This window comes from Pezoporus wallicus, unplaced genomic scaffold, assembly GCF_028554395.1.
Source record: "Pezoporus wallicus isolate ANWC-B61680 ecotype Strahan unplaced genomic scaffold, APGP_CSIRO_Pwel_v1 contig_7011, whole genome shotgun sequence".
NCBI lineage: Eukaryota > Metazoa > Chordata > Aves > Psittaciformes > Psittacidae > Pezoporus > Pezoporus wallicus.
Window position 1 is genome coordinate 1,233,426 of NW_026638234.1, and position 15,849 is coordinate 1,249,274.

The window sequence follows — 15,849 nt, forward strand, 5'->3', positions numbered from 1 at the left end:
ACTGCCTTCTACTACTCTGTATTATCCTTGTACTAGTATAGGATGTCTGAGGTAGATGTGTGGATGTTACAAAAACCTACGACCTCTCAAGCTCACTTTTGGGCCTTCTCACAGAAAGTGATGCTATGTATTAGTATGTAAGGAAAGCGTCTAGGTTAGTTAGGTCAGACTAACCAGCTAAGCTCATTAGGTACACTATTTTTCTGTGTCGGAATGCCTGACACAAGCAGCTCCTTGAGTATAGCCAGAAAAAGTGCATTTGTCCTTCATGGCCTTACTGAAAGGTTACAGAAAACATCTCCTTCATGCCCAAAGTAAGGAGGAAAGGACACAGACATGGCATTACGTGGAATCTTTTACAAGTCTTAAGTCACAACACTTTTGGTCTTGGCCAGCAACAGGATACTTCTGAAAAAAGTCCAAAGAAAGGGTGAAGATCAGCTGCATCAACTGCCAGCAAGAGGAGATGCCGCTGTCCACTGTTTCCGCTGTATTTTCCTTCTTCTAAGCTTCCCTTTGTTGTCTGTTCAGCCAGCTGCTTGCAGAACATGAAGGGCTGTTTGTCCTTTCTTTAAGGCAGGTAAGAGAACCAAGGTGTACATAATGGTGGCATTTGACTGATTTACAAGTGTTTGAGTAAGTTTTTTTTTTATTCATCTGCTTATTGCAAAATATTCCTTATCAAGACGTGTTGTTCTGTGCTCCAGCCGTGATGCAAAACATAGCTGTGTGGCTGCAGCAGGCCCTGGACAGTCACCGTGCCCCTGGGTGGCTGCCACTGCCCCAGGCCGCGCGGCCGCGTTCGCAGGCTTGCGCCCAGGCTCAGCTCCCTCAGGTACGGGCAAGTTGACCGCTACCCTCACTCAAGATGGCGGAAGCAGCGTCTAGCTGGGACAGGCCACCTGTTGCTGCGGCGGCAGCAGCTTCCTATTGGCTCACAAGGAGCCGTGCACTCTGCGCCCGGGGGGGGGCGTGGGGCGTGTGTGTGTCACGAAGGCGCCGGTTGAACGGGCGCGGGGGTTAAGTGAAACGGCAGGGGCGCGGGCGGGGGCTGTAAGTTTTGTGCGCGCTCCAAGGCGCGGCGAGGCAGCGGGACGCAAGCCGTCGCTGCGAGGCGTTGGTGGTGCCGGCGGCCGCCAGACTCCGCCCCGCGGGGGCTCCGCTCGCCCCCGGCCATGGAGAGCGGCGGCAGCGGCGGGAGGGGCCCGGTGGGGCAGGAGGAGCCGCCGCCGGCTCTGCTCCAGCCGGCGCTGCCGTCGGCCGGGGAAGCCGGGGAGGAAGAGGAGGAGGACGACGAGGAGACGGCGGCGGCGCTGCTGCTGCGGCCCCCCCCCGAGGCCCAGGCGGACTGGATCTTCATTGACGGCGAGATGGAGGAGGTGGCGCTGCAGGACCTGCCCACCGCCACCATCGCCTGCAACCTGGATCCGCGCGTCTTCCAGGATGGACCGTGCCGGGTGAGCGCGGCGGGCAGGCCCGCCCTACGCCGGGGACCGCGAGCGGGGCGGGCCGGCTCCCTCTGCTGGCTAGCATCAGCCGCCGCGCGATGCGGCTCGGCTCGGCTCGGCTCGGCTCGGCCAGCTTCTCTTCGCCCGGGCCGCTACTTGTGCGGGCAGCGGCGGCCTGTGGCGGGCGCTGTGGACCGGCGGCGGGAAGGAGGGTGAGAGGCAGAAGGAGGGCCGCCTCCGCCCGGTCTCGGCGGGCACCTTAGTCGCCGTGGCCACCCTCTCCGTCAGGAAGTGTGTGTGGGGAAGCGAGGCTGTGTCTCTGCGTCTCCGCCCTCACTCCGGACGCGGAGCGAGTGTGTGGAGGCGCTGCGGTTCTAGCCCGGCCGGCCGGCCCCTCCACCGGCATCCCGTATAAAGTCTTCTCCCGGGTCTCTGTCCTCGGGTCTGATCCAGAGGCTTAGTCCGGCGGATCCACTGACCTGAACCCGTAGGTCAGAGTAGAGAGGGGCATAGACGAGGAGGGAAATAACCCCTGCCTGCGACCACAGTTGAGAGCCTTGCGTTTATGGGTCAGCGAGGACGTGTGGTTTATTGATGCATCCGAAGGCGTTTGAGCTACGAGGCATAAGGCAGCGTTTGGAGACACGGGAGGCTGGCAGGCAGGTAGTTGGTCGCAGGGGTCCAAGTAGACGCAGAAGCCGCCGGCCTACAGGCAGAGGGAGTTGTTGGGTAGCACACACAGGTCTCTAGCGTTTGCCTGCCTTGAGGACCACTATGTTTAAAAGGCAATCAAAATTACGAACCGTCATTCTAGAGGAGAGAATGGTAACAGCAGCTGTCATAGGAGTACCGTAAACTGCCTGAAGTAAGCCACAGCTCTAGGTTTTAGAAGTAGATATAAATATTTCAGAATTGCTTCTCCTGTTGTCTGTGGCCTTCTTGAGGAAGAATCATCAAATCACTTTTCTATTTTCATCCTTCTTTCATTTTTCCAAGCCCTAGCAAGAATTAAAGAATGAATGAAGCTGATTTCCCCCCCCCCCCCCCTTTTTTTTTTATAGTTAGTTTTGCTATCAAGCTCTTATTTTCTAGTGACTTGGGTGCTGATGGAGATACTTGGTTTTTAAACAGATTGAAATTAAATGAAAAGGGCTTGAAAAATTAGTCGGTAATTGTACTGTATTAAAATCCTATTGAAGTAATAGACTGTCTCTGTGTGAGAAACAACTTGAGTTGTAGTAGTAGTCCAACAGCTCAACCCTGCTAACAGTTATAATGCATTAAAAATGAGCTGAAAATAGGAGATGCAGCTATGTTGTGTTCCAGTTACTTTCTAAGGTTATGTAACTTTCAGTGGCAATACACTTCATATTGCTTCGAGCACCTGGAGGTGTGGTGGGAATGGCACCTTTCTTGGGATTTACCCTATGTATTTTCATCCAAGTTCTCTCCAGGTGTGCTTAGGAAAGCGCATATAATCACTTCTGTGTGGTGTCATCAGTTGCGTGTACTAATAATATTTTCTCAAATAAGTTTTTGTGACCATGAAGTACATGTTTTAAAACAGTAGTTAGGTGGATGACAAAGGTAGATGCATAACCCCATGCAAGACCCAGAGGTAGCTGAACCATTTCTGTCTTTGTTTCGATGCCAAAGAATCTCTCCAGACATTTAATTTTGTTCAAAGTCTTATATATCCTTAACACCAGAATAAAAATTTTTTTTAACTAATTCTTTATTTTCCTTGCCAGGAGCTGCCGCAGGGAAAAATGCAGATTACTTAAAATAGTAGCAAATTAATTCGAGGTTAATCATCTCGGCATAAACTGTGTTATCTTAACCATGGATGAAAGCATGCACTGTTACTGCAGCATAGCTGGGGCTTTTAAAATTTAAATTCCTAAGGCAAAGAATGGAAGAATTATCTTGAAATTGAATAAATACTTATATCCATGAGGGAAGAAAAGTTTTTCTTAAGTTTTATAAAAAAAATACCCAGAAATATTGAGGTGCTTGGACTTGGTGTTTTATAGATGTGGTAGGTATACATAGACTTTTAATAGATTGAAAATATAGCCCAAGTTTTTGCTAACTGAATCGCAACCGCTGAAAAATATAATTTAGCTTCAGTTAATATGGTTATGAAGATGTCAAAAGCTAACTCTTTGGAAATGTGTGACTGCTGTGGAAGAAAACGGCAAATTCATGGATGGATATGTTTAATGTGTTCTGTTGGCTAAATATCAGGCAGTTGCAAAGAGAGAAAAGGTAGTATGAGGCACTAAGGCTGGAACGTATACAGAAAAATCAAACTTGCCCTTACCAGTGTAAGCAAATGATTGTGTGGAACTTTGTGATAATAAAGGAACAAGTAAAGGTATTGTAAAATAAAAGATAACCAGACATAGTGTTTTATAAATATTCTGTGAATTCTGATATGTGCAGTGTGTTTTCTTCTGTTTTGTGAACTTCTTACTTTTTCCAGTGTATGTAATACTCTTAAAATACCTTGTCTATATAGTTAATGTTTGTTGGTTGTTTTTTTTTTTTTCCTTCAGTAAGCCCCTTAGTAATCCTGGATTGCCCTATTTGAGGAGGGTTGATCCAATCAAAGGTGAGATAGGACAGCTAGATGATGGCTGACAGCAGCAGTTTCTGGTTTGCCCTCCTCCTTCCCAAACAGTGATTTCAGTGATTGGCACTTGAGATGCTGATTGGATGTTATGATGTTATTGCTCTTCCTTTTTTTTTCTTTTGAGCTGTTGATGTCACAGTTGACAAATTTTCAGATTTGCGATCAGTCTTTTAAAAGTAGATCATCTGCCAAGTAAGGTAATAGTTCCAGCAAGTTACAGTTTGTTCTCTGTTTTATTCTCATCAGAATGTGACTTGCTTAAATACCTGGCTAGTTTTTCAATGTCAGTTACAAAATCTTCCAGAGAACACCCGAGTACTTACTCTCAAGTTTTTCTGAAGCACAGTTGGAAGAATACAGATAGATTCCACATCCCTTTTTGTTTTCACTGGTATAAAAGAAGTTATCTTAAATGAAAACCCTTTATCTGATCCCTAGGTTGGCTAATTACCTTGGAAAAATACTGTTCTGATTTCCTGAAATGTCCTCTGCCTCTAACCCCCAGCTTTTTGATAGTTTTAATGTCAACTCTGTGCTTAAGAGATTTTAAATCTTACAGAAAAGCAGTGTTTCCTCATACAGATGAGTTTGATCTATTGTAAATAAATGCCTGTGAACTCATTTAAAAAAAAGGGAAAAAGTGTCAGTAGCTAATTATCAGAGCCAGCAATTATGCTTTTGCATATTTCAAACCTCCTCAACTGGTGTTCGTTTTTTAAGAGCCTTTTTATGTCATTAGAGGACACTCGGGTTTTTTTATAGACCATGTACTGTCAAGTGGCAAGTCCAGTAGGTAATACACTTGCTTTTGTTTTGTAATCCTGAAGGGATGTGGCATACTTCACTGATGACTTTAAAGTTCTGAGTACAGCCACGGGGGGGGCTAAATAACTTCATTTATGCCCTGGTAGTCTCTTGCTAAGTAGGTTACCTAGGTCTATTCTGACTCTCAGGTTTCCATTTCAGCTTAATTGTAGACAAGTATCACTCATGTAATTTGTGTAGAGTAAAAAGAGGAAGATGAAGAGTATCTAGAAAGAATTCAACTTTAGACTGCTGAGAAAAGAATGAGCTGAAGGATTTTTGTTGAAATAGTTTTCCCTAGAATGGGTTGAGTTCCTTAAATTACTTTAGCAGATGTTTTAAACCTTGCAGGTTACTGCAAACTAATGAATGTGGCAGAGTTTTCCCCTAATTAACAAAACCTTACATTCATAGATAACTCCTGAAAACAGGCTGTTATATCACAGTAATAGTTTCTTGCTGGAGTCTGTTAGGGAAAACTTCGCTGAAAGACGGATTTTTAAATATCTTGACTGCTTTTAAGTGCACCAGCAGTAGGAGTGAGCCAGTCTCCTACAGTAGTCTGTGTCCTGAGGTAACCTCCAATGGCAAGCAAAAGTAGAACTGGCTGTGAAACAGTGCGATTATTTATTAACAAAAAAAGGAAGATTACAATTGTATTTGAAGATAGGGTCTAAATAAGGTCAGAAATCTCTCCAGTAGTATAACCAAGAGAAAAGCTGTAATGGCAGGTGTATTGAATCTTGTTAGTGATTATCATAGCTTTAAAGGTAAAGGAAGAGCAGAATTTTACATAGGTTTAGTACAGAAAAACTTGTTGTGAACTGATCTGAAAATGAAGCTGTTGTTAAATGACCCATGCTTTTAGCAATTTTTAATTGACTTAGAGCCTACTGGACTAATAATGAGGTGCTGAATGTATTTTGGGTTTTTCAGATCCTTAGAGATTTCTTCTGCTTTACCGGAAGCTTGTCAAATTTCTCAGGAATATTTGCAAAACTTTCTTTACAAAGCAATACATGGGCTTTCTGATAATCTCTTCCTGTCTCAGTCCCATGCCTTGTTAATCCTCTTAGATCACGTTAAAAAAAAATAAATCATTCAAGTAAATGTCAAAAAAATATTTTTATGTGTTTGTATTTTTGTGACCACAGCTCTGTTTCTGTCAAAAAGTTCCTAATGGGGAATGTAAAAATTACTTAGTGGCATCTATACTATTCTGCTTAGATTTTGAAGATTTTCATGATTTCTCTTCCAGTGTTTATCTCAAATAATTTTTATTTTTTTTTGGTGACAACGTTCATAGTTCTTTATATCCTATTGCTTTCCAGAAAAGCCCAGGGTTAAGATTGTTGTTCAAAATCATATCCCAATAACCTGTTTTTACACTGAACAGTAAAAGGATTAAGGATCATTTTAAAAAAATGGAGAAAACTTGTATTATGAACATTTTATTAATAAAATTTCTGGAATTATTTAGCTCCTGTACTTTCAGATGATGCAGATTTATTCTGCAGGTATTAACAGGTTAAGGCAGATTTCTGGGTGATTTTAAGCCTGGAAGCCATATAAATATAATGCTATCTCTGGCATAATAATCTTTGATGTTACAGTAGACCATAATACCACGCTAATGCAATTTTATGGCTCCTGGGATGCATCCAGTTTGCCAAGCGCACAAGCAGAGAATGTTTGTATCTCTGCATCTGAGGACAAACACAACTCTTGAGAGTCACTGGGATGCTTCACCTGCCTTTTTTTAGATTTAAAAAAAAAAAAAAAATCTTCTTTTTTGTCTAAAAAGATGGCATATTTTATGACTCATATGAGGCGTTCTAACACTTGATACTGTATCTACATTCTGTATGGAAACCTTAGCAGTAGTCATGGAGAGGTGAAATACGCAGAGAGAGTTCCTCACTTTGAAGACAGAAGCTACATACTTTATACACTCAAAGTGAAGAGGTGCTTGTAGTTTGCTTAGTGACTGTGCTGTCCTCTGGGGCTTTTTTGTCCATTCTTTCTATCCTATGCCTTAATAAGAAAATGGAAATAAATATGAATACCGTTCTACATATTATCAAGTATTAAAGTTCTATTCAATCTCAGTGTGTCTGTTTAGTTTAAGGGTGGTGTCTTCAGTCTTCTTGCTTGAATAGCTGCTTTTGGCCCGTGAACCCAGAGTAGGTTTTCTGGTTGCTCCTTTCCAGGTCTTGTGTGGGATGCTGAGAGGTGATTTGAATAAATTTCAAGTAAATACTTCAACAAAATTCAAATCACAAAGGTATTTGAATAAGTTTAGAGCTGAATACTCTATTTTAAGCTAGCGAAGGATCTAAAGAGACTGTATAGTATAGAAGTTTTTGATCAAGCAGTGCTTGACTGCTTCTTTTCCTATGCTTTGAAGCATTGAATAGTGATTTAAATGGCTTCCTTACACTATTGTCCACATCTTAATTATTCTTCTTGTGGAAGTATGGATAATACCATTAAACTGTAGTAGAAAGGCTGATTTCACAAGGGGAGAGAGAATTAATTTAATTTCTGTAGCTCTTTGTTGTGCTCAATGCATTTCAGAGTGCATCATAACCAATTGAGGCCTTGATAAAAAAAGGTGCTAACAGAAAATCCTCATGGTGCAGCTTTGAGTGTACTATATCACAGTTTAACTCTCTGTAGGTCTCCTAGGTCAGGTGAAAATAACAATATATTTATTTCTGTGTCAAAAATCAAATACTATCTAAGTGCTTACAGTGTGCTGATCATTCTGTTCTATGAACATTCTATTCTATGATCATTCTATTTTATTGCAAATACCTTTATTAGTAGAAATAAAATGGAAGTATAGAATATTTATATAATATGCTAAGTCATGCAAATGGCATGAAAGTAAGAGTAAAGTTGAATTTATGATTGTTTAGAAGCAATTTCTGTAATGCTCCACAAGATGGTTGCTGGGCTGCTTAAAAACACTTACAAATAAAAAACATACTGTAAAATTGTCATAGCATAGATGTTTGAGATATTAATAAAAATATTTCCATGTGATCCAATGCTCAAATCATTAGCTCAAAGTAATGAAAAAAGATCATAGGCAAGATATGTGCTACAACAAGATTAAGAGCTTTAATCTTCCTGGAGAATCAAATGGAAACTTGGAAGAACTTTGTCTAGTTTAAATCACTGTGCTCTGGTCACACTAACAAGTATTGTGTACATTAGAATGCTATGGAGTGCATTTCCTTATGATCTTTGCTATCTAATTTATTTATTTTTTAAATTTTTTTTAGGAATAAATTTAGCTTTGTTCTCTAGGAATACTGGCATATACACACTTGTGTAAAAAGAAATACATGAAAATAACTACAGATTCTTAGATGTGATACTGCCTTAGAACTTATTCCAAACACCTATTGGTAACATAATCAGTAATAAAATGATTAAGACAGTCTTTTCACCAGCAATCATACAGAAAGCTTAATTCTGCAGCAGCTTATTATTAAAACGTGTACAGTTGAGTAAGTAATTTTGGTAAGCCATGTTTATAAACTTGTATTTCTAAGTAATATTGGTCATTAATAAGCAGTATGCTTTTCAGTGTCATAACAATGTCAAAAGAATTGAAAATGTAGAACGAGGAAAGTAATTTAAAAGTGGTAACACAAAGTTCATGTATGGTAAATTAAATAGAAATGGTTTCGGTTTTGTGCCTATATGTGTGAAAATATACTGGAGATCTGGATGTGTGGTTTTGTTGTGTGGTTTTGGTTTGGGTATCAAGTACCCAATTTGGTTTTGTTTTGTTTTGTTTTTTTAATAGTATTCTAACAAAGGTGCACCACCTTCCACAGCTGGTATGCTGGGTACTGTTAACTGGAGTTCGTTTGGATTTTTTCCTCTTGTTCCAAGTATGACCAGGTCCAAAGCATGGTTCTGCACTTCAGATTTTTCATGGAGATGTTTCTCAAGTTAGTGAGGGAAATTAAGCTTTTGTTGCTACTGTTGCTATATCTTCTGATAAATAATCTAACTGCTGTTTTGACACCAAAGTAGCAGGTAAAACAATGTGAAGGAACAGTGGGTGATGCTAGCTAATATTTTCTGTGTACTAATTTATAAAAAAATGTGAAATAATTCAGAAGCCCCAGTATTCACTGAGACTTCAGCTTGGTGAAACAGAAGTCCCACAACCACAACATGAGACAATGGGTGGGTTTTCTTTGTATGTTTGGGGATTTTTTTGTGTTCTGTGGGTGGATTTTTTTGTTGTATGTTTTTTTTTTTTTCTTCTTTTTTTTTGGCGGGGGGGGGGAGTGTTGGGGTTTTCTGTTGTTTGTTTGGCTTTCTTTTTTTTTTTTTTCTCAAGACTTGATACAGCTGCTTATAGAAGTATCTGAGGGGTGGACCCAACTGAGACTCTTGTCAGTGATATAAGGACTTAACTTTGTGAGGAGAGGTTTCTAGACACCTCTGACCTAAAACCAGCTAGGAATGACTTTATAATTGCTTGCAGTTTTTTCCATTCAGATAGCCAGAACCTGCTCCTACCTTCAAGGGAAACTGTATTTTTAAGAGTGAAGAGATCATTCATGCATATGAATTGCTGCATGAATTACTGCATGAATACTGTCTGGTATTTATGAAGGATTTTCAGGGTTCTTTTTGTTTCATTGTTTTTTTTTCCTTAAAAAAAGAAAAAAGGAAAGGTCTCTTCCCCTCAAAAGAAAAAAAGAAAAAAAAAACCAAAACAACACCCCCAAAAACAAACCAAAAACAAGCCAACAAAACCCAGTGCCCAATGAAACTTGGTCTCCATCAAGTTCTACCAAAATTTGTAGTCTACAGGATTGTCATTTCCATTAGAGAGGGGAGGTGTGGGAGTGAGCCCTTGTGCAGCATGTTTGTATTCTTATTTGTCTCATAAAATGTGCTGGAAATGCATTAGTGAAGCTGAAATATCCTCTGTCATCAGTGAATCTGAAGTTGGGTCTGAGGTCTAAAATAAAATTTTAAAAATCATTTTTTATGCATTTAATGCATAATTAAACTGTGGAAGTCATTGTCCTAGAATGCTTGGGAGTTCCATGAGCCATATATTAAAAAAAAGGTGAAGCACAATCCTCAGTTTGTGAAGTGCTGTTGCCAGGTTTAGATGAGAGAAGAGTAGCCTACGTAGTCAATAGTTACCTGGCTTTATACCATTTGCTTCTTCCTCCAAGCATCCAGAGAAAGCTAGAATGGCTTTCTTGTTTTTTGTTAAGTATGTGAGTCATTATTTATTACTGGTCCCACTCATAAAAGCAGATCTGTCAATTCTCATAGAGTATGCAGTGGATTTCATTTACAGAAATGTAACTTCATTGTCCAAGATAAACTTTGCTCTTCACAGATTTTTCAGGCAGTTCAATTTAACAGTTGGAATTTGATTGTTTTTCCTTTTTGAGGTTTTCTTTTTGTGAGTGATTTTGATGCTGGCTGGTTTCCTGGAAGGAAGATGCAGTCTTGGCTATTGAGCTGAGAATCAATGGCAAACCTAATGAGTTGGATTTTAGTTACTTGTTCCTGAAGTACAGAAAGTATGATGAAAATGTAACACATACACTGCAAACACTGTAAACTATGAGACAGTTTATCTCTTTGATGCAGCAGTGGTCTTGGGAGTAGTAAGTGTGACCAAACTGCCTGATTGTGAGAGTAAAGTAGGAGTTGAAAGTATTGCAATTAGCTTTTCCTATCTTTATTCAGCCTGGCTGAAGGATGTTTCTGATGGTATAAACTTGAGTCATTTGGCAGACAGTTGGCATGGAGAAGGACGAGGTGCTTTTGGCACTTCTCTCCTGGAAGCTACGTTGTAGTTCCCCTATTAAGAAGCTGCTTTCTTGAGGCATGCATAGAAACTGCTGTAAAAGCTTAATGCTGTAATAAGTGTTTGTCCTATCTTTTAGCTCTAAGTTTGCTGAAATGCATGATGACTTTGAGTGAAGATCACGGAGAGATGAGGATTGTTTGATAAATGAATTGATATATATATGTGTGTGTCTGTATCACACTTAAAAAAAAAAAAACAAACAATAAAAATCTTGGTATGTTTAAAAGAAAAAAAAAGACTTTGACTTTTAGATGCTGTATAGGTGAGTAAAACAAAATCATACTTTCTTTTCTTTCCTTGACGAAATACCATTCTGGAAACTTCTATGAAGTTTTAGGCCTATTTTAAAAACGAAGGACTGTCTGGATGAAAAGACCTCTTAAAAATCAGGATGCTTTTCAAATAAAAATTGGCTGAAGGGCATGGATAATTGTTTCTCTTTTTCCTAGACGTACTGTTTCCTCTCTCTCTAGCGATAAGGAGACAGGGTAACTGAGCTGGTAAATTGCCAGAAGACCCAAGCTGTATTTTAATAACAAATTGGGTTTGGTTGTTGGTGTTTGGTTTGTTGGTTTTTTTAACTCTAGTTTATGTAAGTGAAGAAGTCGTTCATAATGCAGGTAAATAAAACATATCTGTGGGCTTCTAATGAAAATATAAGAAAGGGAGGGTGTAACACAAAACCCATAGATAACATATGTTAAAAAATGTGTTAAGAACAACTCCCAGCTCTGTTATTTCTTTGTAGAATTTTGATAATTATTCAGAGCTGGTAGCTTTGCAAGTAAGCTGCAGTACTAACGCATCTGGTACTGTAGAAAGCTGAGGCTACTTCTAGTCCTGATTTTTGTCTAGAAATTGTATGTTTGCATGTTGCAGACTGTCTTGCCCAGTTAAGGGAGGAGACTGAAATTAAATATGGGCAAAAGAAGAAAAAATAATAACTAAAATGTGTATTTCTTGCAGGTTGTGATACTAAATAATGAGGAGTTTTTTTGTGTCAAGCAGAACATACGTATTTGTGAAATATTCTGGCGAAAGCTCATGTGAATGGCTTGTGTAAGTGAGAGGGAATCAGTGGTATTTGTCGAGCTTCTGAGGTATGTGGACACTTTTTTACAGGGTGGATATTTTTAATCAATTTCCTGTAGTTAGACTACTTGGCACTTTGGCCATACCGTATCAAGCTGATAGCAAAGGTTGGTTGCCTAATGGAAACAGTGATTAAGGGCTTGAATTTTCCTGGGGCTCCAGGGTGATAGTGAAACAGCTGCTGTTGCAGGCAGTGGAAAGTATGAATAACTCTTGCCTGGGGTTGTATAACGAAAAGAATAATCGGATCAGAGACTAGGTTAAATCATTGTGACTTCTATTAAAAACGCTGCTGGCCCATGTTCACGCCTCATTGCAGCATGTAATTTAAGGACACTGAAAAGAGCCCACCTATTAGGCATGAATAAAGTCTTCACATCAGGAGTCAGGTATTTTTCTCTTGAGAAAGGAGTGAAGGGAGAAGGTGATTGAGAAGTGTATAATAACTCTGAACACATTTTAAAAGTTGTTTGGGTTTTTTCTGTTTGTTTTTCTTTGGTATATGGCAAACAAACTTTAAATACAATTCTAATAACCTTGTCCATAGCAGATTAAATGCAGTAATTCTTCACAGGAGACAATTTCAGGAGAGATTGTTCTTAATTAACTACTTGAGATGCTGTTATGTCTCTTGTTTCTTCTTTAGTAAGTTGCCAAAATAAAATTCTGCTCTTATCAGTGTTAGACGGCAAGGATGAAGCTTTCATCTTCCCTGCTGAAAAAAGTGAAACCCAACAATTTCCGGGGGGGGGGGGGGGGGGGGGCGGAAAGCAGGAGATAGAAGGAAATGCAGAACCACATTGGTTTTCAGCAATTTTAATTGAAGTGTAAGTTCATAAACAACAACAACAAAAAAGTTGCTTTTGGTATTCAGGAAGTTATAATGGTTTCGGGAGTTCTTTTCTAATACTGGTCCTTTTTCGTCTTCAGTCAGAACAGATGTGTTCTTGGCATATAAACAAAGAAATTAAATGCATCCTGAAAGCTTTGCTGTGAAGTACCTCAAAAGCTTTAAATGCCTGTGGTTTTTATTACCAGTAGTGTTTCAACAGCAAAATTGCCTTGAGGCATCTCTGATTAGGTCAGATGGTTTTTTAAATGCCAAGATACTGCCACTGGCAGTCGAAGTCATTCAGCCCTTGTGTTGCTGTTGCGTGGTTGCTGCAATGAAAGGGTTAGTCATGTAGGAAGTTTCATGAACTTTGCAGACAGGGTGTTTGACTGTTAGAAAAGCTGTATTTGATTATATTGTAGTATGCTTGCATATATGGGTTATATAATTTATCACAGTATCCAGTACATTGCTAACTTAACATGCCTGAGAAAATTACAGTGTATTAGACAGTAATCTTATCAAAATTGCAGTGACTTAGGGAAAATCCTGTCTTTTCTGTGGCTCCTTTTATGATCCCTATTAGTATATATTTTTAAATGCTTTTGAAATTTCTCTGTGTGAAATTTAGGTGTGCTTGGTATGTTCTTAGAAGTACCATATCTAATTGCAATGATGTTGTTCTTCTGCTACCCACACAGAACATTCTTTAAAAATATTTTGAAGCTATCTTCCATTCTTCCTCCTCTGACTCCAGTGGAAAATTTAATTCTTTAAAGTTCACAAAAATACCAGCCTGCTTCTGAACAAGTACTGTGGTTTTCTAAAGATTCGGGTGTTAGAGTGTAACTTTTTTTCCTTGACATTTCCCTTAGTCATAGAGAACATCTGAAGAGTTGTCAGAAGAGGAACACTAACTCTTACTTGCCTATGATAATACTTTTATACTGAAGTTAAATACTGTTGCCACGCTATAAGGAAGTAGTCATTTAAAAAGGTGCCAAACACATGCTGTTTTCATACTGTTTAGTCCTGATCTTTCTTCTAATTTTGCACTCCCTCAAGTAGCAGTTTTGCATGATACAGTTTTATTTTTTTAAATGATAATAGATAGTTAATTGCAGAAGTGTTTTTCATTAAATTTCATCAGGATTATGACTATATTGTCACTCATTGTCACTCAATATGACAGTTCATGTACCTGTCAGCTAAAAAAAGCACCATAACAATTCAAAGAAATGAGTCGGGGGCAACTCCTACTTTAATTTTGGGAAATGATGGCTAAACATCCAAATAAAAAAAAATCAAATTACGCATTCATGTTGCAAGGTTTGGGGTTTTACTTGGTGATGTCGGGGGGGGGGGGGGGGGGGGGAGGCAGGCTTGGTTGGTTGGGTTTTATTTATGAGTTATTTTTTTTTAAGGGGGGTAAAAGCCAGTGTAAATCTAGATTTAGTTTTACCTGTTAAATCGTCTTTGCCATTTAAAGGATAAACTGGGTATCTTGGGTAAAATTTGGCACATATAATGCCCCACGCTCCCATTTTGCTTTTAGAAAACAAGCAGCAAAACTGGAAGGAGAGGAGGTGGTTACTCCTGTTGTGCGATGATGGAAGTGTTGATGAGCTGGGCTACTGTGGAAGCATCCTGGCAACACTGACATTGCAGTCTTGGAAGAAGCCATTCTTTCCGAGCAGCTGCCCTGCACTCTAGTGCCCTTATCACCAAGGCAAGGACTCCAGGACTTTTGAAGGCTCTAAAGTGGGCCAAGTAGATAATAAGGCTGCAGCTGGATAACTGCTGCGGGCTGAAAGTTGCTTCTAATAGCACAGTATCTAAGAAACGCACCCTAGAATTGCCATCAGATTTTGCAGTGTTCTTGGCATTAGGTTATATGTATGCATGAGCTTGTCCGGTGTTGACAAACTATCAGCACATCCTGGTGTGAATGAAGTGGATTTGTGAGAGAGTGTTACCTCTTTGTCTCATATGTTTATTCCTTCTTGTCTGAAAATGCCAAGCATACTCTTAAAGCTGATAACAGTTCTGAGACCTGGAAACAAATTTGAAATTGCCAGCTGCTTTCTTGGGAACCCGTGAAGAGCTGCCTTCCAGATACTGCACATGACAGCAGATCTTAATTTCCTAGCTGAAAATAATAATACCCTCCTATATTGCCTACTATAATAAACCTCTGACCCCACAGATGATGTAGTCCTGTAGGTGTGTTTGAAACAGACATACAAAATGCTTGCTAGTCAAAGTGAGTTAACCAGCGTAAAATTATGTGCAGCTGATTAATTCTTGCACACTGCTGTGAGTCCATTTTTCCCCTCCATAATGCACACATGTTCAGGTGTTACAGAACACTACAGTGATGTTGAATATTTCATCTCTGAAGATGTTATGAACTAGCTTTTTATTTAATAGCAGACTTCTGTTAAATTAAGAACGTTTTAGTGACTGTCTCATGGTAGATTTCTGTAGAAGAAGTCAGTGCAGGAAGTAAATAGAAAAACTGAACAGTCAAGTCCTATTGTAATTTGCAGTACAGGAGTGATGAAGAAGAGTTGTATATGACATAGCTGGGACCTGAACTGGTGCTATTTAGAGAGTCCTTTGGTCTGGGAAATGGATGATGACACTGGTGTCTGTTTTTTGAGGACTGTTTCCTACAGTTAATAAGCTATAAAAGTTATTTGTAGTAGATCTGGTCTTCTAAATGCCATTGTGTGTAATGAAACATAAGGCATGTGATGCTTTAAAAAGCAAATTCCAATATAAAGATAAATTTAAGAAATTCTAGATGATAGGAGAACTGGGTGGAATGATAAGAATTAATTTTTGATCACAAAACTTTTAGTGGTTGATCATAAGTTTGAAAGTAGAAGTTACTTAAATCTGTGCATCTGTGCTGTCTTTGCTTCTGTGTCTCCCTTCCCTAGACTATAGGGGACCTATAGTTTAACCATAATATTAGGAGGGCAGTTGCCTCATCATCTTATCCTTAAAAAGTAAGTATGAGGTAGAGGATCCTGTGAATGCCAAATAACTGGAGAACAAAAGCCAGCTGCAGCACTTCAGTGCTTCAGAACTACAATGCAATACAGCCACTTACATATAAGCTACCAGCAGTTTGCAGTACTGGAGGCCAAAAGCTGAAGCAATG

At 39.6% G+C, this 15,849-nt stretch overlaps 1 protein-coding gene across 1 annotated transcript in view; it reads left to right on the top strand.

Annotated features, from left to right (window-relative positions):
- Positions 1-1,160: 1,160 nt before the first annotated feature.
- RCAN1 (regulator of calcineurin 1) overlaps positions 1,161-15,849 on the top strand; it is a 39,954-nt gene continuing 25,265 nt past the window's right edge. Inside the window, exon 1 of the mRNA XM_057410090.1 lies at positions 1,161-1,457. Coding sequence (XP_057266073.1) covers positions 1,176-1,457 — 282 coding nt within the window. The 5' untranslated portion in view covers positions 1,161-1,175. The remainder of the gene's footprint in view (positions 1,458-15,849) is intronic.